We start from the raw sequence: 23006 nt of genomic DNA, 5'->3' as shown, positions 1-23006 counted from the left end.
CTGTTTCTGCAAGAGGAGAGAAGACGACTGCTGGGTATCACTCTCCATGGTCACCTGTGCCTCACCGGTCTGTGGCTAAAAGGGAGTCAAAGGATGCCCCTCATACAGCATGACAAAACCACTTAGCTAAAGCATTTGTAGATCTGAGTTCTTCCAAACGGGCAGGAATCACTCAGCTCCTTCATGCTTGAAAACCATATTTACTATTTTCTGACCACCAAAACAAAAAATAAGGTGTTCCCTGTATCAGAGGTCCCGACTGGGCTGAAATGCAGATGTATCTCTTCAATTTTAACATGGTGATGTTATGCTGAAGACAGGGCCAGAACTGATTGCCAGTGAATGCCAGGCAGTATTCATTCACAGGGGTGTAGACATTTTTCAGGTTAGAGCTCTCCCACCCTCTGTGTTTTGGACATGGTAGCTGGCTGAAAAAGCCATTCTCCTGCTATGGAGTCTAGGCCTCAGACATTGATTTGTCATTAAAAATCAGAAAATACCCCAAAAATGCACACTCTGTTTCTCTTTAGATCTTTTGCTGGTAAGACTGCACTTCATATGAATGTGCAGACAGCCTGAACCAACAGTTTTAAGAAAGGAGAGGAATTCTTCAGTATTCCCAAACATACCCCAGAGGGGGTTTTTAAGCACTGGACACCCTTAAAAACTGTTGAAAATCTCACCCTTTTGGGTTTCCCTTGTCGCATGTCTTTTTAGTTACTCTCTTAGCACAAACTAATTACAGCATTTATTTCACTATCCCAAAGTTTTCTCAGTTCTTCTTAGAAGTCAAAAAAAAAAAAAAAAAAGGTGCAAAACTCCTTAGTAATCCAAAAATTACAGCTATGGGTTGGGTATTCTGTGTGAGTAAAAAATACACCACCTACTACTGTCTGTACTTTCATACATAATTAAATAAAATATCCTTTTTTTTTAAACTCTTTTTCACATCCCCCGGCAATCTTCCATATAAGTTGTTCTCCCTATGCAAGCTTATATGCAGTAGGTGCAGCAGAGTCCTTCATCTCTTTAATTATAGCAGCTGATAATATCATGGCACAGATAAAGCAAAATGATTAATTAGGACCATATGGTGATTTTAAGCAGTATCTATATGAAATAGTATGAATAATTTGGGTGCAACATCTCAAATTTTGAAGAAGCAATATCTTATCTGCTCAGAGGTACCTCATGATCAAAAAGACAATTTGATTTGAAGGGTTTTGTCTCTGCTGACAGAATTGATCTTTTTACATCACACCTTTAGGAAAAGAAATCCACATACCTGAAAAATGTATGGTGTTCAACACACACCTTCCATAAGCGCTTTGCAGCACGATGATTTGGCAACTTAAACCCAATAGTGCTTTCAAACTGCTCAAACTAGGTAGGAAAAAAGAATAAGTATGTTTTTGATGCTGTGCATCTATTTTTAGACAGTGTACACAGGTTCATCTTCATTTCCTCCATCTGTATCATCTCATTGCAAGGGTGCATGTATATGCTCAGGTATATAACCACATAAATACATATTCTACAGAAAGAATTCTGGGAAGGAAGCTGTGAGTGATAATCTACAGCAACCTTTGAGGATCATTTCTGGGGGGAAACACTGTTTATGAGCAAAAGATTTCTTATGGTGACAGTGATGTCTTATACCCTACAGTAACAAAGAGACCAGTTAAGACTTGGGAGAATTCTGAGAAAACTTCATTCAAATGTTTTAACCCTGTTGAAGAAATTTCACCAGTTTAAACTACAGTGGGAAGCCTGGTAATAGCTGGAAGTGAACATAGTCCTCAGGGACTGATTTGGTCTCACACAGCCTTAGATTAAGGAGATTTACAGTAAAAGTGCTACTGTTAGTAAATCACAGTGGTTAGAGCTAATTCATCTGAGGAGGATGGGGCAAGACAGGTAATTGAAAAGAGTTGTCTGGAGATACAAAGAGACCTTTTTAGATTGTGCTGCAAATTTACCCATTTCTGATGCAGAAGCTGTGCCAGCTGTATCTGCTGTAACATGTTGATGGCTACATGCAGATAGCTGAGAAGATAAAATAGAGTTGTTGTGATGGGGGAAAGGTAGGCAGAAGGGCACTTGTAAGGAAGTCTGGATCCCTATGGAAGCTGGCAGAGAAATAAGGCAGGAAACAACAAAATAATAAAGATGACATGTGGGATAGTGAATCACATTATCATCAAACGTAATTTGGACAGAGGCTGCATTGATTATTTTACACACAGAACTATGGCCTGGTCACAGGATGCTGTGTGCCAAGACCAGCAGAGCCCAACAGGGAAGCAGTGGTGGAGAGCTTCAGTGCAGGCATTGGGAATGCCAGTGACTATTTGTTTGGGTTTTTAAAATCAAACTCAAGACTGGAAATTTGGTTACTAAAACTGTGTCTGCTGAGAGGCAGGAGATGTAGGTTTGTGGACTTTAGTTTAGGACTCTAAAAAAGGCTCAGGCTCGGTGGTGGGGGGCCCCAGCAAGTGCCCCAGGTCATTTATGAAGTCAGTCCCAGAGACACTGGCTGCATCAGGGGACAAATGCCAGTCCTCATCTAAGTGATTTTTGTCCTGCTACACACTCTAAATGGATATGGGGTTTTCATCTATTACAGACCAATTATTGTACCATCATTTAAAATGGAAATCCTCCTTTGCCTGTGATGATCCTGAATTCCTCCTGAGGTTTTTCTTAAGAGTTATCACCTTACAGGCCAGGCTGGATGGAGCTTTTAACAACCTGGTCTAGTGGATGGTGTCCCTGCCTATGGCAGAGGGGTTGGAACTAGATGATCATTAAGGTCCCTTCCAACCCAAACCATTCCATGATATCCATGATTTCTGCATGAGCGCATGCTCAGCCCATGAGGTCGGTATTTCCTTCGCATCCGGCTGAGCCACGAGAGGGCACTCACTGTACGAGGTTTCACATCCCCTTCTCCAGAGCCAGAACAGGAGCTCCTGTGGGCTTGGGGGGGCTAATGTGTGAAGCTACCCAAAATGCTGTGAATATACTGGTCTGGTATGTTTATAAAGTTTGGTATGGCCTGTCTACATCTCTCAGTGGGTGAGCTAAATGCCAATTTAATATGCAACATGAGGGAGGATAACAAGCTCTCCATGAATAAGCAATATTGTTCTTAAATGCCCAAAATATTCATAACATGGATGAGCTTTTTATGTGCAGATAGCCATACTTATTCCTTATAGTAGTTCATGGATATAAACAGAAAAATACCAAAGAAGTTTTTTACTTGTATTTTAAAGAAAGTATATACCTAACCTTTCATATGAAAATCAGCATAAATTAGGAAATATAAATGGAGAGGAATGTTAAAAGCTTATAAGAGAAAACAAGTCAACAAATCAGTAAAAACTCATGTTTCTTCAAGAGGCTCATCCACTTAAGAGAATCAGGATGCCCTTACCTCCCCTGGTCGGATTTTGATGTAGAAGTTGTTCCTCTTGTAGGAAATTTTCAAAACCTTTGGCCAGGCAAATCTATTTATTCTGAGTCTGTCTCGATATATTAAGAGTCCACTTGCACAGACTCCTAGCATGATTTCCACTCCTTCAGAATCCTGGCAAGAATAGCAAGCAATGCATTTTGTTGAGTATTTCTATCCTTGCATCCTACAGTACTACAGATTCCTGTATCCTGTGTTTCCATCTGAGCTACATCTTTTTAATGCATCAGCTGTAGTGACCTGATTTCTGAGCACTACCCTACTCACTGAATGCATTCATGCAAATAATAGTAAGGTTGGGCAGGGTGAAGGAAACTGAGGGTTTCCAATGTTTCCTTATGTTTTACAAAGACTCCAAAAGGAGAAGGGAAATTTTAGACGTCGTTAAAAGAATTGTATCAATCATATGGCAAAGTTTTATTAGCATAATAAAAAAGGTTTATTAGCATAAATACCAGATTGAAAGTAAGTATGACAGCATACAAATTTATTTCTCCTGGTATCACTCATCTCCATGACTAAGCCTTGTGAATCCTTAGACAGATTTTTCTTCTATAGTTTGCTCATCTTGGCTTTAGTACGTTTGCTAGCTTCTTTCATGCTCTTGTGTCTTTGCTTTTTTTCACTTTGAAATGCCCAGTGGGCATAAAGTTGGGCATTTGGACCAGAAAAGATTCTTTTTCAAAAGTGTGAGACTGTGCCTGTGCTATAGCCTATGTTTGACAGGAGGCTGTAGCTCAGACACATTAGCACAACAAAACATTTGTCTGCAATCTTATCAGAACGTACACATAAATATGTATTTTTTTAAGAAATACAGATTTGTCTTTCCTGTAGAAGTCTTCGCATAGTCTAAAACCAATTTTCATTATCTTCTATCACTGTTGTGTTCATTTAGCTAAGTACTAGTACTGATAGAGAAAAAAGAGTCCACTTTAAAGTACTGAGTCCTTCACAAATTGTTTTTAAATAAACTAAGGTCACAAAAATCTGATAGCAGAAGCTAGGAAGATGTCACCCTATGATAATTATGAAATGAATCCATCATTTTCCTCTGGTTTTCTCAGCTGGCCATCTTTTAGGCTCCTGTTGAAAAACTGATTACATTTCAAGACCAATGCAATGGTATGCATGGTCAGTCACGATGAAACAGCTACAGCACAGCTTGAAACGAAAAAAAGTTTTAAAATCACAACATAGAAATAGTACCACAAAGTCACTCCAGTGTTAGAAAACACACCAACAGAGGACATATGTTCCAACAATGATGGTATCATCACTTAAAGATACTTTTTCTAAATACAGCTCTTGTGTGGTATCACCATCAGGCACTACAGAAAAGATAAAGCTAATTTTTTTCAGTATACTTCAGTTTCACTTTCCTAAGCAAAGAGCAATGTCTAAATACAGTGAATACATTCTGAAAAACAAAGTCTCATTGCAGTAATCACACTGCCTGGTGAATGCCTGAAATGCAAGTGTGCTCATGGCACATTTCTGCAGGTGCCATCCTTTTTTTTGATACATTTTCTCAAAAACTTGTTGAGAAATGCCTTCTCCCCTCATCTCCACCTTCGCCGCAGATCTAGGTTTATTCAAGACTTCTGTTACTTGCTGGTGTCAGAGATTGTTTTCCAATGTGATTCTACTAGTGTAAAATGAAATCTGAGTAAAAGAATTTGGCTTTGTTCAGGAGCCAAGTGGTTATATGGGATAGAAACCTGTTAGCTGTAATGAACGAGGCACATCCCTTTAGCTCTGCATATGGATGGGAGGGGCTTCCTCAGAATGGTGACAGCCCAGAGGACAAATCTGTCTATTTGAACACATTTTTCATCACAGTCTTGCATTGGATAACTGGGAACTACTTTTAATGGGAGCTGGTGAGTCAAAGATGTGTCCAACACCCAAGATATTGGCACAGCCTTAATGAATTGACATTTACATAGAGACATTTGCCACGGCACGACTTCCAAAAGGGATGCACAGAGACACTTGTTCCCTAGTCTGACACCATCAAATCTCACTGGCAGACCTAATTAAAACTAAACATGACTTCTCACGCAGAGTCTACTTTTCCCACCTTCAGCTCAGTTTTCAAGATGACTGTCGGGTTTCTTAACCCACAAACAAACACAACATGGTTACCACCACAGCCTTTTAAAATTAAGAGCATCAGTTTGGAGAGAGATTAACTTTTCTACCAAGTTCTCTTGCTCTGAGTCTTTCCATATGAAAAAAAGTAGAGCAAACCAGGATACTAATACTTTTTTAGGAAAGAATAAATAAAATGGTTATCTTATAATATCCCATCTTAAACCTCACAGCTTTTCCCCAATGTTCTGAAAAAAATTCTTAGCCCTTAATGCTATGTTATGTAAAATCTTCAGTAACAAAGCCTGTAACTTATTTAAAACAGTAATCCACTTGGTTGCTGGTTTGTGGATTTCTTTGCATCAGAAAAAAAGCTATTGAGTGACATTTGCCAATCCATTTCTCTCTGCTCCAAATGTGCCTCAAGACTTTGTATGTATCTCCAGGATACAGGGAAGGCAGTGGCATCCCTCCTAGTAGATGTTGCCCATTGAGCTGTACACAGATTCTTCATTTCCAGTGAAGGCAATTAACAGAACACAAAAGACTGCCTTGAATTCTGTAACACACATGCACAGCTCCTATGAAATGCCCCAGGGATACAGTTGCAGGCTCTTTCAAGATCCAAGCTGCAAATTTATCTCAGTTCTTGAAAGGATGTAGCTTGAAAGCTGCAGCACAAAAACAGGCTCACAATAATTTGACCTTTACAGAAAACACAGTTCTCTCCACAGGGCAGAATTCCTTGGTTCAATATTCATTTGCCAAGGATGCTTGCTAACCTCAAAAATGTTAAAATCCATTAGTCTTACTCTGAAGAGTTAAGAAAACAATAGTAATTATTTATTTGGAAAAAAACCCCCTAAAATGAAAAATCAGACACCCAACACAAGGCTAATAGGTGGCTCTCCCAAGCCTCAGTAAGAATGACCATGTTTTATTCATAACTTAGGCTGCTGATGATTAGAGAAACTACTTGATCATCGAGAATGTTTCCAGGAGAATTACTGCCCTCCCTGTCAACCGCAACAACCACACTTCAGGAAAGAGACAAGCTGCTGTCTCCCCATTACTATCAATCTGATTAGGTTTCCAGCACACCTAAATAATTGCTTGAAAGTCCTTTGCAGCATAGAAATGATCTCCTATCCAGTTAAGATAGCATAGTTGGCCTTATTAAACCAGAAAATGTAGCTGAATTAAATGACAATTGACCAGGCTCTGGACAGTTTCTGAAATCCTTCCTCATCTCTCCATCCATTCAATATTTTCCTTCCAGATAGCATTGTTTAATCAACATGAAAGTTTATGTGCAACATCTTTGAATCTATAGGCTAAATTATGTTATGGTTACAAGATATATTTATGCTTATCCCGTGAGTCACCTTTCCTCATAATGACACAAGATTCATCCCACAAAATTCCTGTCTCAAAAACACAAGAAAAAATAAATCAGGGAGTTCATGCAGATTCAAGTACTATGCCGGGGGGAAATACGGCCAGTGAAAAAACCAAAGTACATACCTTGGCATGATGGAGATCTACTCCATACATTGATAGTTTTTTGGCATTCTCCAGGAAATGCATCTCAGCTTCTGCAGGTGTCATTCCCCTGTGGAAAAGCAACCAGTTCTAGCATAAATATTAAGAAAACAGAATCCAAAAGAAAATCCAGCAGCTGGAAAACATTTTCAGCCTGTCAGAACTACAGCCATACCCCTTGGGTAGCTGGGTCCCTACCAGAGCCACAGCTCTAGTGCAGACCCTGTTACCGCTCATGCTACAAAGCTCTTCTCTATCCAAAGACACACAGAGAGGAGTCTTGCCAGAAGAATATTGAGTACACCACTGCAGAATTTAACTTCTCCTGATGCACCAGGACGGTACCTGAAGCAGGCTAGAGCTCACACTGCTTCCCTCTGCTTACCTGTGGCTCTTGTGCAGCTCGATCACTTTGTCCTCCAGCTCTTTAGTGTGGTTTGGCGCAAAGCGGAACTCGCTGATGTAGTCGCTGCCGTACTCATCGGGGTCGTAGTCGCCGAGCTCTGACTGCACGGTGTAGGAGCCCAGCAGGGCCAGCGTGACGAACGAGCAGGGCAGCCGACCCGAAACAATGTCATCTCTCAGCTGCAAGCAGAGGTAGTACCTGCAAGGGAGCACCAAAGCAGCTCAGACAGGGCTCCTCCACTGCTGCCCCCAAAGATGGGCCGCCCGAGCACTGGAAAGAGGCCTTGGTTCCATTAGGAATTTGCAGACAGCCAAGCCCAGAGCTTTTCTGCCATTTACAAGGACAATAACAATTTTGTAAAAACAACCAAAAAACCCCAAAACGCCAAGCTCTTGCCTAATTTATCAGTAGGAACACCTAATTTATCTTTACACAGCACCATGGAGATCTCTTAATAAAATAGGTTATTACTTTGTTTAATGACCTAGATGAAGAAATACCCATTAAGCACACTAGATTTCTATCATAAATCACTAAGACATAAAATTACTGGATAATTCTTTAAGGACAAAAAAATAATTTAAAACCTCATATACTGTTCATTTAAGAATAGCTGAACTCCACGTCATTCAAAAAACGTAAGCTGTCTCTTTAGCAACCTTTTGTGCTTTCTCAAAAATATATTTAAACAGTAAATGCTGTTAAAACCACAGAGATATGCAGTGAAAGGTTTCACCAGATAGATGAAAACAGAAAAAAAAGTGAAGAGCATTGGTTTGGCGGAAAAGGCAGAGTTCCCAGGGGAAATTTAAGAGTCAGAAGAGGAATAAAGCAATCCTTTCCTTTGGAAGTCCTCTGCTCAAGTGTGAACTTTTGGCACACTGTCTTTCTGCACAGTACCTACCACAGGGACCCTGATCTAGGCCAAAGGCTTCGTGCTACCTTAAAAGCAACAAGTAGTCCATAAAGCACTGAAGGTTAAAAATATTCAAAGGTCGCAAAATGTTGCAACAAGCTGAGGAACAGTTTGCTGATGGCACAAAAACTCATCATGGCTCAAAGATTTTGTGCCTCCTTCCAAGGAGGAAATCAGGTGAGGCTTTGCTTTTTTTTTTGTTGTGGTTGCAATCTGAATACAAAACCAGAGAGCAGAGGTGTAGAGTGGAGAGCTAAGTGACTTTGAGAGCAGGGAGCAGCTATTCATTACCACCATATTGTCTATTCCATGCACATTGATTGCTTACTTTGTTAAATGATATACAAAATTTGCCTGCATGCTTATTCTCATCTGTCCTGGTTTCAGCTGGGAAAGAGTTCATTTTTTCCTAAGTAGCTGGTTCAGTGCTTGCTCTGTTTTGGATTCAGTATGGTCATGAAACCACATTATTTCACTTCTTTCCTCTCATAGTTACGATTTTATTTACAGTAATAACTTGTTACCACTGGCAAAAATGGGCATCATGCATTTTTGGGAAAATCAAAATCAACTCTAAGGAATATGCATATTGAAAAAGCTTAGAGGTTTAGGGTTAAACTATACAAAATACTTCAAAACACAGAGGATAGACACTGTTCACACTGCCTTTTCTGTCAAAGCATTGCATATTTTCCATAAGCTCATATGAAAAAGAAAGACAATGAGAATATAACATGTTTCTTTTCTTGGATAATTAGAGTGTAAGTGCTACCAGGAGCAGCTTTAAAGCCACTTATAAAAAGGTATTTAATGTTTAAAACACCTGGTAATGTCTTCAGATAGCTGGGCAGGGTCTGGAGGGTAGAATTTCACATTAAATGCAAACTGCCAAGCACCACCTGGAAAAGAACACAAATTGACTGAAACTACACTGCAAGTGCAAACAGAGATGCTCATGTTATTCAATCACCAGCAGACTTAAAAATATCCCAGACAAGCAATTAATAAGAACAGGTTTTTAAATATTTTTCCCACATGTCATACTGAAGATACTGTATTAGATCAGGTTTTACAGCTTTTTTCTTATTTAGTAGGATTTCTACTGAAGTGAGGACACTGAAAGAGCAGTAATTTATTACTAATACTAAAAAAACCCCTCAGTCTGAGAACAAGGTTTATTGAAAGAAAGCACCACACAGTCTGTACAAGCTTTAAAAACCAATAACCCAAAACACAGAGGTGCTGGAAACACCACAAGCCAGAATACAAATGGGCTCTGGAGCAGGGTGATGTGCCGAGGCCTAGCTGCCCAAATCAGCTCACAGAATCCTCTCAGAGTGCTGCCTCAGCACATAGGTCCTTTCTTCAGCAGACATAAATTACTGTGCAGACAAAACTGCAAGGACAAACACAGAGAGTATGACTGAAAAAATACATAGCACTGGGGAACTCTTATTTAATTATTTCACTAAATTTAGTTGACCCACAGGATGGATACTGGTTTGTATCACCAGAGTTGGCAAAATTATTTCTGGAGTGTTAGCTCCAAATGTTGTAAAGAAATAATATCAAGATTTTGAAAAAGAGTTGAACGTGGCATGTAAATATAGAAGCTATTTTGAAAACAAAAAAAAAAAGGCTGGTTACACTAGCACATGACTTGAATGCAAATGAAAAGCAATAACAAAACCCCAAACCACACTGTTCTTACAAGCAACAAGGAAATTCCATCCCATGCAAAGCACCATCCACTTTGGCCATCCACACATCTGAGAAAACAGGCTCAAATGTTCAAGGCCATGTTGGATGGAGCTTTGAGCAACCTGGTTTAGTGGGAAGTGTCCCTGCCTACGGCAGGGGTTGAAACTAGGTGATCTTTAAGGTCCCATCCAATCCAAACAATTAAATGATTCTCTGAATGTGCAAGAAGACTTTTGACGTTCACCATCAGGACTTCAGCTCTTGGCAAGACTTTGGGAGTCCCTGATTTTACAATATTTTCCATTTTCTTGGGCCATAAAAGATGGTGAAAGGAAGTTTTGGCTGGCAGTGAGGATGGGGTATGGTCCCACCAGGGAGTAGACCAGCCCCAAGGTGGGAGAGCAGCCAGGGGGTGACACCTGGTCCCTTAACAGATGGACAGAGGCCCATAAACCTATTCCTTGGCGCATATAAAATAAACCAAACCTATTATAAAGCCCATCATAATTGCACAAATGGTTAAGGTAGAGGAGTAAGCAGTCTTCACTTAATATTTACAGGGGTTGGAATGAAACCTAACATTGTGCAAGTTAGTGGGTTACAACTAACGGGGTGTGAACCAAAGGCCTTTCTCAACCACTGGGATGAAATCCCAGCAGCGTTCAGCAGGACTATATGTATGTTTTGGAAAGCATTATGGGTAACAGCACTGCTTTTCCACTGTTGGCCTGTTCCAAACTTCTGGGATGAACTGTACAGAGAAAGCAAATTATTACTGTCATTTTCTGCAAATACAACTGTCCACTGCCTCAAGTCCAGGATGAGACTCTTCTGCCCTGGTTAATATCCCGCTGTCACAACCTTTCATTGTCTATTTCATGACTTGGGTACATATTAAATGCATTTCAAATACGTGGTGGGGAGCTGAGCTGCTTTACTTGCATTGATCATCTGTGTAACCTGACTCATCATGGTCTAAAGCACCTTTCTCTTCAGATCCATCCCTTCATGAGATTTAAAAAAGGCAAATGTTCATTACTTTGTATTGCAGATCACTTACTTCTAATGAAAATAATACTGGAGGAAAGGGGAGATTGCTCACAGTAAGTGGGGAAATTTTCCTGCCAGGGTAAATTAGCCCTTTGAATTTTGGAGAGGGAAGGGATTTATTTGCCAGGCCTGACCCAACAAATGTGAATTACCAGATACTTTTGTTTTTGAAAGCACAAGTGCTAGAAGGAGTCATTTAAAAAATGTACAAAGAAAAAGTAACTGAGGCTTTTCTGCCCACAGAAGTCATACACATAAAAATTTTGTAAATTTTTAAAAGTGAGGGGAAGTAAAAAAAAAGCAAGTCAAATTTTGAGCCCAGCAGTCTCAACAAGGCTTTCCTTTGAGGGGTTTTTGAATTTCTAATGTAGCAGATGCCTAGTTATAACAATTGAGCTTTTTAAAAGATTCATGTGAATCAGAAAATTGACTGAATGGCCATATTAGGAGCAAACATCAAGCTTCTGAAATGCAGAAAGGAAAGATATTTTAGATAAAGTACTATCTTTGTACCAGTTAATTCAGTATGGGGCATGAGCAGTGTTTCTGGATATGATAAAAATATCAGTAATGCAAGAAATAATTCATATATGTGGCCTAGTCCCTAAGGTTACATTGCTTAATGTCAAACTTCGGGATTTCACATCTCTGCAAATGTCAAGTTGTTTTCAGCAATGCAAGTTCATGTGTTACGAGCATCAGTAATGCCTCACCATCACCAAGGCATAAAATATTTAAAAGATGTAGATAATTCCTTTGCTAAAGACTTGGGACAGGATACAAAAGATGTCTGTGAAATTGGCTTTGTCCCCATGGGGAGACATGTAGAAGGGGGCAACAATAACAAACTTACTTCGGATCTGCTTCTTGATTTCCTTGGCAGGGTCCAACCAATTCTGCAAAGAAAATGTTTCCTTTTTTCAATTTGAATTAGAAAACACAATAAACATTATTTTTAAAACAGTGCTATGAGTCAAAGTTAGAACATGTGAAGCTCTGCCACCCCTTTCTCCTTGGAGCAGCAGTAGGCAGGGCTGACACTAATTTTCAAGATGTGGCCCTGGGTAGAAGCAGGATTTTTAATAGCCCTCACAGACTTTGAGGGCCTGAATGATTTGAAGTAAAAGAATGAAAAATAGGAATTGGTAAAATGAATCCACAGAAATCTTTTTCCACGGTATCTCCTGGGAAAACTAAATTTCTACAAGCTTGCTACAAAGAGATTTTTTTAGATTGATTTTTTTTTTCTGATCCTGGAAAGCCTGAAAAGACTTGCTAGAGGATAAGCAAGTGCAGAGTAGGACACTACCCTGTTTGCAATGCAGCATGGGCACAAGGGGCTCTCTGGGGAAAACCAGAGGCAGAACCACAGCACCTCTGCCCTCATCCACACCATGCAGAGCCCAGTGACTATGCAAGACAAAACCCCTGCTGAGGAGGTGGGGAATTATCCCAGTGATGTGTTAGTACTCCATGGATGCCAAGGAGCAGACGAAATTCCTCTGGAGGAGGCAGACAGCAGCTTGGGGTCTCAGTGTCTCTGCTGTCTTGACCTCTAAGAGAATCAAATTAATATTTAAAATGCGTCACAGCCCAGAACAAAAAGTTCGCTTTCCCCAGGAAAGTTCCATTTTCTCCAAAGGAAGATAAACAAATGTATCAGAGAGACAATAAAACACTACAGAAATATCAAACAAGCAGAACACAACAATCCCTCCCCAACAAAAACAACCAGTTTGCAGCTGTCCAAACCTGCTCTATGGTGCAAAACAAGAGCCAGAAGAACTCCAGCTATTGCTAAGCACAAAAGCACACTATGCACCAAGAAATTAAAGATGCATTAGGATTTCTGTTTACAAAGATGGCATGGGATGTACACACATATGTTGTCTGGCTGGAAGTTATGCATCAGAGGATGGAGGTGAATTGCTAAGTACTTTGACATTAAAAATATGCATATTATTGATCAATAAAAGCAGTGGCAGGCAGGTTTTTTTAACTGTTTGGCTCTGTAAAGTAACTGGTGACCTATAAATGTTTAGTGCTTCCAAACCCCATGTTAATAATGAATCCATGCTTCTCTTTCCCGTTGGAAAGCATACCTATCTGGAAATGCACTTAGATTTCTGCCTAACTTTTATCAAAATTCAAAACTAAGCATATGCTAAAGCATTATTTTGCACTGGCATGGACCAAGTATCTGCTTAAGGGATTTTCTGAATCAGAAACAAAGAAGTCTGTAAAGAAAAGGGAAAAAAGAAACAAAAAGACTGATTTTTTTCATATCATATATATTTGAAACAAAAGGAAGACTAGAAAACACAACTGTGGTTCCCACAAGACATAAACAGCTAAAAAAGTAGTAATAGCTCCAGCTCCATCAGGGAAGACCTTTCAGGCCATGCAAAGCACAAAATATCTTCACCTGGTGAGCTCTGCTGAGCTATTGCGCATATTGCTAAGAAGTTTTGAACTGGTTTCTGTCAAAATATTTATCTTAAAATGCCAAAAGTAAAACAACATATTTTAAATTATCCTTTGATAGTCTCTCTTTCACTGTACCATGTCCCAGACAATATATGTACATATCACCTGCACCTTAGATCACCTTTGACATTTGTAATACACAGCTTATTTCATACTGAAGCTGGGACACAGGACAGCAGAATGTGATTCACTATTGCTACCAACTGCTTCTGAAGACTAATGTCTTTAGTCAAATCAACAATAATGCTAAGATAAAGTCAAGGCTTAGAGCCTTCCCTTATCTTAGCAGTTAGCAGGAGCAGTCAATCATCTCCTGCCTATCTATGTTTCAACCACTGCTATTAAGCCATATTTTAGTATTATATATTTTGCAGTGTATCTATGAGTGTAAATCTGACTTTCCTCTATGACAGTAAAGGAATAAATCATACTAGAAAGAGCACCTGCTCTATGACTGATATCCTTCATGTCATAAATAGCCAAAAGAGAGTGAACCCAGGGAAACACAGGAGATGCTCTTGAGAAGTAGAGTCACAAAAAACAATAGCTCAAACTATGTCTATGGAACTTGGCAAGGAAGAGAAAACCAGCTTCTGGATTGTTTGCAGCTGTCTGGGGAGTGTCTCAGGGAGTTCTGATGTTCACATGCCAAAGGCCACCTGTAATTTTGTGGATTACCTTTTGGTTTTCTGTGTCTCTGTATGTTAGCCCAAAGTAGTCCTTTTCCAAAAGGTTCAGATGCTCACACACTTTGTCGAATAGCACTTGACCTCTGGAACGTTTCTGTGGGAAATGAACAGAAAACAAACAAAAAGATCCTTAAGTTTATAAAATAAAGTAATATAAGCATTAAAATAATGCCTTTTCTGTCAAACCAGTAACATCAAAATGATTCAGTTCAATGCATCCATCTTTCCAATCTATTGACCTGGAGCTTCATAAGAATCTGCTGAATGGGGCAAATCCTCTTTTCCTAAAACCTCGTCTTCTTGCAGAGTTAAAAATAAGTCATACATGTCATGTTACAACTTCCAATAAGAAAATCTCTTTTGTTTTTCAGAAACTACAACTTCAAGAGCATGATGAGGTCATACCTCTGCAAACCACAGCAATTCTTTGTGTGCAAGTAGCAACAAGCAGCAATACAAAATATTCCTGGTCTTGGATTATCAGAGTTGTGACTGGGAGGGGCAATCCATTGGAGGAAAAACCACACATAGACATACTTTTTGCTTCAGTAAAGTGTGGACTGATTCCAGGACCCATTTTTGTCTAATACACAGAAAAATGTGATTACGCCATTTACGGAAATCACAGAAAGAGCCTAGTATCTGACTGGGAATGCAGCTGGGTAGAAAAACAGCTTTCCAGTGTTCCATCTTCTTTACTGTCAGATGAGAAGATGTCTCACTGTCAACAGCGTTAGCAGAAGCTTTGTGGTACGTATCATACTGGACAGAAAATTCAGGTCATCCTGGTTCTCAGCATTGTATGTGAAATTGAGAAAAAAATCTCCAAAAAACCAAACAGACAGAAACATTCTCTTTATAACCTACACATGCCGACTTTGATATGCCTTAACTATAATAAACAGTTCAAAATTATTTGGGCCATATTCATCACTGTGTTTCCTCACTGCCTGCTTCCCTACGTGCAGCTCAGCTAAAGGAAAACACCTCCCTGCTTTATTCTGACCACACGCATACATAAATATTTTAGCTGATGTCAGCACAGCATTTTCTTTATCTTTAGCATACACATGACTAGAAGCAGACTGGAAATACACTACTTGCTTCAAAGGCAGTGCAGGCAGTTGACACAAAAGAGGAGAGAATGCTGCCTCCAAATTTACATGCCTCTGCTGACCGAGCTGTGCCCGGACTGTGCTGCCAGCCCAGCAGCTTTGGCTGGGAGAGGGCAGTTCACAATCCAAGCTGACACAGCTATGCCAACAAACCCATGGAGCCCAACGCTGGCCTCAAACTATTTTAGAAGTCATAAGCAAGCCAAGAGAAAAAAAAGAAAGAACTGAGGGTTGCTCCCTAACACCCAGTGGAAACATCACAAGAGATGATGGAAGGAGTTGTGCAGCATAATCTAATTTATGTTAAATTTGGTTTTTTTACTGGCATTCGAATGGTTTATTGGAAAGGACACTGGAAAACATCCTTTACATTTTTATCAATGGAGAAGCTGAAGCGTGGCCTAAAAAATGTTCTCCAGCTGAGGAAAAAAACCCAGGCCCAGAAGTGCATTACAAGTGTATTCCTGTAACTTCATTCACTGGGCCTTCCAGCATTATTTGAGCAAACAGCTCTAGGGCCTTGTTCGGCGTGTCACATGCTTTCCACCCTGTAAGTAGGGAGCATAAATATGCCCCAGCTCCTTTATAATGTCAAACAAGTGTTTAGTCAATTCTTCACGCTCCAAACTTTAAAGTAGGTAACAAGAGGTTGGTGGTTTTATACTTGGTGTTCCCTGTAGAGGAAGAGGCAGATAAAGAAGATCTTAATACTAGTGTGTGGAGAGGAACCAACTCAAAAACTACAAGCCAAAATAGTTGCATTTCTGCTATAAGCAAGCAATGCTGCATTTTGCCAAATTTCTTGCTCTTCTACTTGTTAACAAACTAAGTAGTTATACTGAATGGAGAAAAACAAGCATAGAGGGCACCAGCTTTGAAGAACTCTCTGTCTGCACCAGTGCACCATTTGCATGTATTTGTGGCACTTCGGGGCTCTCTTAATTTTAAGAGTCACTTAAGGCCAACACAGGAGCTGTTTTATGTGGCCAATCCATGTAGCTACACAGATGTCTGTTTTGAGAAATAGAGGTATGCTGTTTTAACAGGGAATTACAGGAAACAGTTGTGCAGGACTGTGCTGCAATAAAAACCAAATGCCCAGAAAACTCCCAGTTCTCAGTCTTTCATGATTGGCTATACACTGCAGGTAAGTGAGAGTATCTATGGCAATCTGGAACAACTTTCATGGCAGTGTAACCTCCTCTTCCTCCTCTATGAAGATTCCCAAGTCGTACTTAGTCATTTTCCACAAAATTCCTGCTGCATCAGGATATGGGAAAACCCTTGCTGGTGGTGCAAGAGGACATGAGAAATACGACATGTAACTGACAGCCCTTCCTGGCCAGGGTCTTCTCTTCACCATGACAAGGTAAGAACTGGTGGTGGTTGAGGGGAAGCCTTACCAGGACCACTTCTCACAGAAACACCCATTAGTGTCCAAACAGATGAGTCTCACGTTGCAGCCTCACCACTGCTCCTGAATCCCTGTTGCCAGGTCAGAGATGACCTGGAGAAGGATTTAGAGGACTCTGGTCATCTGGGGAGCTGTGGCTGCCTGGCAATGGAGCTGTTTTCCTAATGCAAGGCCAAGAGAAATCCTTGTGCACCTGCATATAGGCAGCAGTGCCACTTTGTACCCATGTGGTGGGAGCAGGCACACTGTTTCTAGAGCATCATTGCACAGAAACACAGTGAAGGGAAGCTACTGCATAAATTCATGGTAAATTAAGAGGTTCAGCTAGAAATATATAATTAAAGCAATTGAACAGACCTCTTTTGCCCTTGTTAATTGTTTTTATTTTACTGCATGCCCAAATAACCATGCCATGAAAGGCAAGGATATCATTGCTTTGGCAGGGAGAGAATGGGAGGAGGAGAGAAAGGTCAACTTACAAATTCATACATCTCCTCAATCCATCCTAAACCTTTGCTTTCCATTATTTTGGAGTGACAAGTCTAAGATGATGAAAGATTGACAGTCTGTTGGTTACTGTGGATCACAAGTTAATGGCAAAAAGGCTAATCAATTCTCAGCAGTCCAAAAAATGTGGATTTAAAAAAAAAAAAAAAAAAAGAAGACGACTTTGTGCTATAAAATACTGACTTTGTAAGTGAAAAAAAAATTCTGAAAGGTAAATATGGCAAGATTATCCACTAGAAATATTCTTAGACATTTTTCAGGCACGAATGGGATTAAATGAAATGCGCAGATGTGAAAAAGACGCTTTGCTTAAGCTCTGGGAAATCAAGTAAACAGAAGGAATACAACACACAGATTAAACAGTATAAATGAACACAAAGGTCTGGGAGCAAAAACGTTACATTTTTTTCACAGCCTCATCCCCGCAGCTCTATAAAGGCCAGGGCTCTCTCTTGAAGCTGGAATGGGAATAAACAGCCTCCTGGTGAAGTTCCCGGTGAAAGGAGCCGGCAGCAGCAAACTTGGCAAGCCTGTGCCTGCCAGAAATTCTCACACACAATGGAAGGGATAAGCAGCCTCTCTTCTCACCAGCTTCTCCTCAATTTTGAAGCTGAGTTTCTCCCTCCTTGCGAGGCTGAAGGTCACAAAAGGCTCTCTTGTCCCCTAATTGGCTTCTCCACCATGCTCAAACCTTTTCACATCATCTTCTTCAGCCCATATTCCTCCATCACATCCCCATCGCCTTACAAGATCACCAGACCAAGATTGTGCGAACACAGAGTGAGGAGCTCAAAAATTAAAGTACTTCCATCTTAGCTTTGCCTGGATAACAAGATTATTATCAAGTCAATTATTCTCATTGGCAAACATTTGGGTACAATGTTTGGTATTAATGAGGAACAATACTAAGAAAGTTTTCCTTTATTATGATTAAACTCATAAGCTGTAAAGTATTTACAATAAGCAAACATTATTAAAGTGAAAAAAATGCAAGCCTTTGTTATCACTTCATCCACAAAATATGTATGGTAATCATAGAACCACTGATTGGCTGAGGCTGGAGGGTACCTTTGGAGATTGCCTAGTCCATTATCCCTTCTCCAGACATACCATAAAGTGGATTGGTCAGGATCATGCTCATTTGGGTTTTGGATATCTCCATTCCACAGCCTGTGTAGGCCACCCTCATAGTAATTTTTTTTTTTTCTGTTTATATGGAAATTCTTGTCTTTCACATTTTGCCCCTTGTCTCTTGTTCTGACAAATGTGTACCACTGAGCACATTCTGGCTCTGTCTTCTTTACTCCTCCCATCAGGTACACACTGCTAAGATCCCCCTGAGCCTTCTCTTCTCCAGGCTGGACAGTTCCAGCTCCCAGCCTTTCCTCATAAAAGATATGCTCCAGGGCCTTCATCATATCTGTGGCCCTTTGCTGGACCCTGTCCAGTATGTTTATGTTTCCCTTGTACTGGGGACCCCAGGATCAGACTCAGTACTTCAAGACTGAGTAAAGGGGAAGGAAGACCTCCCTCAACCTGCTAGTAAACATTGCCCAGGATGGCACTGGCCTTCTGTGCTGCCAGGGAACATCTTCTGTGCAGCCAGGGAACATCACTGACTTTTGTTCACCTTTTTGCCCATTGGGACCCTTGAGCAATAAAAACCCTGTATTGCAGCAACCAAGCCACCAAACACATATGTTATTGTACTGTGATAAGCAATGAGGGAAATTACATAGAAAATGAGCAACCAACAACTTAATTACAAAGATGTGACACCAACCTCCTTGTCATACAGGTGTTAGTAAAACTCCAGAAAACTCCTTTGGGAGTCAGTAAAATACAGGGAAGATCAGGAAGATTTCAAATGTTATGTACTGGATGGTGCTTCCCAGGCTGGAAGCCAGTTGTGCCAGAGGAAAATTTATCAGGATTCAGATCTGCCACCTCCAAGGGACACATTTTATTTCTGTGCAAGGCTTGGCTGCCCCATGCCAGGAGGCACCACCTCTCCAAAAGGTCTTCAAGCTGCTGTGGCTCCTCGTTTGGCAAACCTGGCCTGTCCCTGAAACACAATAATTTGCAGTCTTCCTGCAGGTCATTTTGGCACCCAACCTGATAACGCAGCCTGAATGTCTTTTGATGCACCTCACCCTGAATGACCCACTTTTGCTTGTTGGGTAACCTCCAACCTACAGGACCAGCCATCTTTCCTAGCTCTATGCCAGCTACAGCCATCCATGCTGAGGACCTGTCAGTACTCAGGCTTCTTTCAGACAGAATCCAACCCGCTGTTTGACAGATTTCTCCCTGGAGAGGCAATGCCACTCTGGGACTGGTAGCTCAACATAGCTGAGGAGCCTCTGTTCTCAGAGGGTTTCAAGATGTTGGCCAGGCAATGCCACGTCTGGCCTGGTCACACCTGTTCACTGCACCCTGGCCACTGTCCTGCTCACATCAGGGGCCTCTCCAGTCCCTTTGAACAAGCACAGCCAGGATAATGAAATCCCTGTGCACCTCCCCAGGTGCTAAGGGGTTAAGTGTCTGATTACAGGGTAGAGTGTTAGTCTATTCTTAAGGCTCTAGTTTTGCTCACTAGCAGATTACCTTCCTCTCACTGAGAGGGAAAGAGGACAAGGAGCTGAAGAGCAGAAAACAGCCCTCTCTGCTTCCTAGAAATGAAAACTGTTGCAGCCTCCAAAGCGATGCACTTTGGGGCAGTTCTACTTTGGCATTCGATGCTGCAGTCTCATGTGGGTGCAGAATGCTGAGCAAGGGCTGCCTGCAGCATGGAATCAATTACAGGAGATCACATTCAGACCAAATCTTGCAGTGCTAGGGAAAACACAAAGTGAGAACAGAGTTCCACAGCCAAACAGCTTTAACAGGATTCATTTTTGCCACCAATAACCATTGACTCCATCGCACAGTAACCACAAGGTCAGGACAGCCTGATGAACTGAAACTTCACTTCTCTCTCTGACCAGTCAAGGAGCACAGCAAGACGGAAAAGTATCACAGCTGTGGACCTGGATTTTAAATGGGAGGAGTTTGCATGTAACTTTCTGCACAAATACATATGCAAACAACCTTGCTGCTTTCCTGGGAAAAGCTGCCAAGCTGCCAGTGAGCAATGTCACAGTAGCGCTAGTCTGGCATCCAACTCCACACAATTACTGTAATAACTCTAATTAGGCAGGATCGCTGGAATAAGGACAAACAGATCACTATCATGAAATCCTGGTATGAATAATTGGACTCAAACTGATGTTGAGGTTATCTGCTTCACATTCCTAATTGGCATTTGCACTTTCCAATGGATCTCAACAATGCACTGTGTAAATGTGTGGGCTGGCTCTAGCCTTGCATGCTGTAATGTATTTTGGCATGTGGCTGTACTAACCTCTTCCTTTTCCCCTCCTCTTTCTGGTGGGGAAGAATTAGCTAACTTTTTTTTTTTTCTCATTTCCAATGTTTCAATGTTTTTTTGATGAAAAATATTCCAATTGCGTCCAGACCACTGATTTTATTTCATTGACTGTTTCAATTTAAATTACTGTTTGCAATTTAATTTGGATGATACTTTCATTTTCTACTCCCCATGGGCTGCATGGTAGTCTCCTCTGTGCAAACACAAAGAAAACACCTGCAAAAGTTAAAATGTATATGGTAACACATAAGTAGCATGTACAAGGGGAAGTTTCTCCAACCCCACATTGCAGCTTCTGCAATTATTCTTGCAACAAGTAAAAATGATTAACTGGTTGTCAGGAATACTTTGTACTCACCGCAGAGAGCACTCTCTTCACAAAATTCCCCCAGCTGAGTCTCTGAGTCGCTGAATTCCAGCCTTCTGACAACACAATTTCTCATTCTTTCCTCATGAACTACCCCATTTACACAAAAAATATGCCAAATCCCAGAAAAAAACCCAATACTTCTGCAAATGCTCACTACTTGCAAGCTAAAGTGACCAAGCCTCCAAGACCCCTTTTGTATCGAGAACCCCATTTCGGGGGGGGGGGGGGGATATGAACATCATATATATGTCATAAATCAATATGCATAGGCAAGTATATATATAATTTAATGCACACAATATGTGCATACAAACAGATGTGAATTTCTAAGTGGATGCTCATTGTGGTTCCAAATGTAGAGAAGCTTGTGGCCACATCAAGTTGCTTCTCCATCTACAGAAAGTCCACCAGAGATTCTAAACTCACAGTCATTCTGGTAAGGAGCACATTTTTATCTGTGAATGAAATAATAATCAACATACTGTGACATTTCCCATGTTTTTCCCAAAAAGAGTTGGAGCTGTTCAAGATACAAAGAGCTGAACTGAGAAATTCTAGAAGCTGATCATTGCACTTTCGGCCAGAAAATTTCCAAACACGGAGAGCATGTTTTTTGAACAAGTCTTGATCGAAGCCAAAAGAAAGAAACAGCAATTTTTTTTTCCAAGGAAGTTAAATGGAAAAAGTCATTCTGAAGAAGTTTAACTTCATTTCACTTCTACACATTTGTAATTTGCATTTTCAAAGGATTTACTTTTTCACTGTTTATACTTCTCCACAGTTTCTCTCCACAGGGAAAAGAAGATGAAGCAGAAAGGTGACAGAAGAGAAAAAGCCCCCTGAATTTCTTCAAATCTCTAATTTCTCAACCGAAGTCCCCATCAGGAAGCTAAGTGAGGAGAATCCAGAAAGAAAAACAGGATAGAGAATCTCTCCTGGAGTCTTAACTGGCAGAAAAATCATCAAGTGTTCCTCTGGTTTACTGAAGTAAACCTCACATGTATAATGTGTAAGATAAAAACAGCTGTGAGAATAACATGACTTAACCACCGGAATTGAGGCCTCCAAATCCCCTGCCCCTGCTTCCTGAAAATGGCACTGGCAGTTCCAGAAGCACCAACAACAGTTAATGCATCTGCAAGTTCAGTGTGTTGAGAGTGATGTTCTAGGCATTCCACAAAACATTTTCAAGTCATTTCTGCTAGGGAACAAAACCTTTGCTGAAGTTAGCAATGCAACACTGAACACCAGAGACAGAGGTAAGTTACACAGTGACAAAGCAAACAACAAATGCCCTACTCCCTTCTCCCACACAGGCCAACAGAGAAAAGCTTAAAAATAAAAGAAATTCACTCATCTTGTCCTTTTATTCAAAATATTTTGTTTCTTACAGAAAAAATCTGCATATGCAAAGTATTATAAACCAATGGTTCGGGTTGGAAGGGACCTTAAGGATCTTCTACTTCCAACTCCCTGGCCATGTGCAGGGACACCTTCCACTAGACCAAGTTGCTCAAAGTCCCCTCCAACCTGGCCTTGAACAATTCCAGCGATGGGGCATCCACAACTACTCAGGGCAATCAATGTCCTAAGCATCCTCATAGTAAAGAATTTCCTTGTAACATCCAATCTAAATACTCCCTCTTTTAGTTTAAACAGTTCCCCTTTGTCCTATCACTATCTGCCTGTGTAAAAAGTCTCTTTCCTTCTTTTCTGTAAGCCCCTTTTAACTATTGGAAGGCCACAGTAAAGTTTCTCTGGAACCTTTTCCAGGCTGAACAACCCCAACTCTCTCTCTGTCTTTACA

At 40.7% G+C, this 23006-nt stretch overlaps 1 protein-coding gene across 26 annotated transcripts in view; it reads right to left on the bottom strand.

The window, feature by feature from the left end:
- The window catches only part of EPB41L3 (erythrocyte membrane protein band 4.1 like 3), a 143933-nt gene that overhangs the window by 27440 nt on the left and 93487 nt on the right, over nt 1-23006 (bottom strand). For all 26 annotated transcript variants that reach the window (XM_069004497.1, XM_069004492.1, XM_069004495.1 and 23 more), the window contains exons 4-10: nt 14353-14457; nt 12041-12083; nt 9260-9335; nt 7500-7718; nt 7097-7184; nt 3440-3592; nt 1286-1383 (exon numbers count right to left, since the gene is read on the bottom strand). In XM_069004497.1, coding sequence (XP_068860598.1) covers nt 1286-1383; nt 3440-3592; nt 7097-7184; nt 7500-7718; nt 9260-9335; nt 12041-12083; nt 14353-14457 — 782 coding nt within the window. The remainder of the gene's footprint in view (nt 1-1285; nt 1384-3439; nt 3593-7096; nt 7185-7499; nt 7719-9259; nt 9336-12040; nt 12084-14352; nt 14458-23006) is intronic.

This window comes from Aphelocoma coerulescens, chromosome 2, assembly GCF_041296385.1.
Source record: "Aphelocoma coerulescens isolate FSJ_1873_10779 chromosome 2, UR_Acoe_1.0, whole genome shotgun sequence".
NCBI lineage: Eukaryota > Metazoa > Chordata > Aves > Passeriformes > Corvidae > Aphelocoma > Aphelocoma coerulescens.
This window is presented reverse-complemented; position numbering and strand designations above follow the sequence as displayed.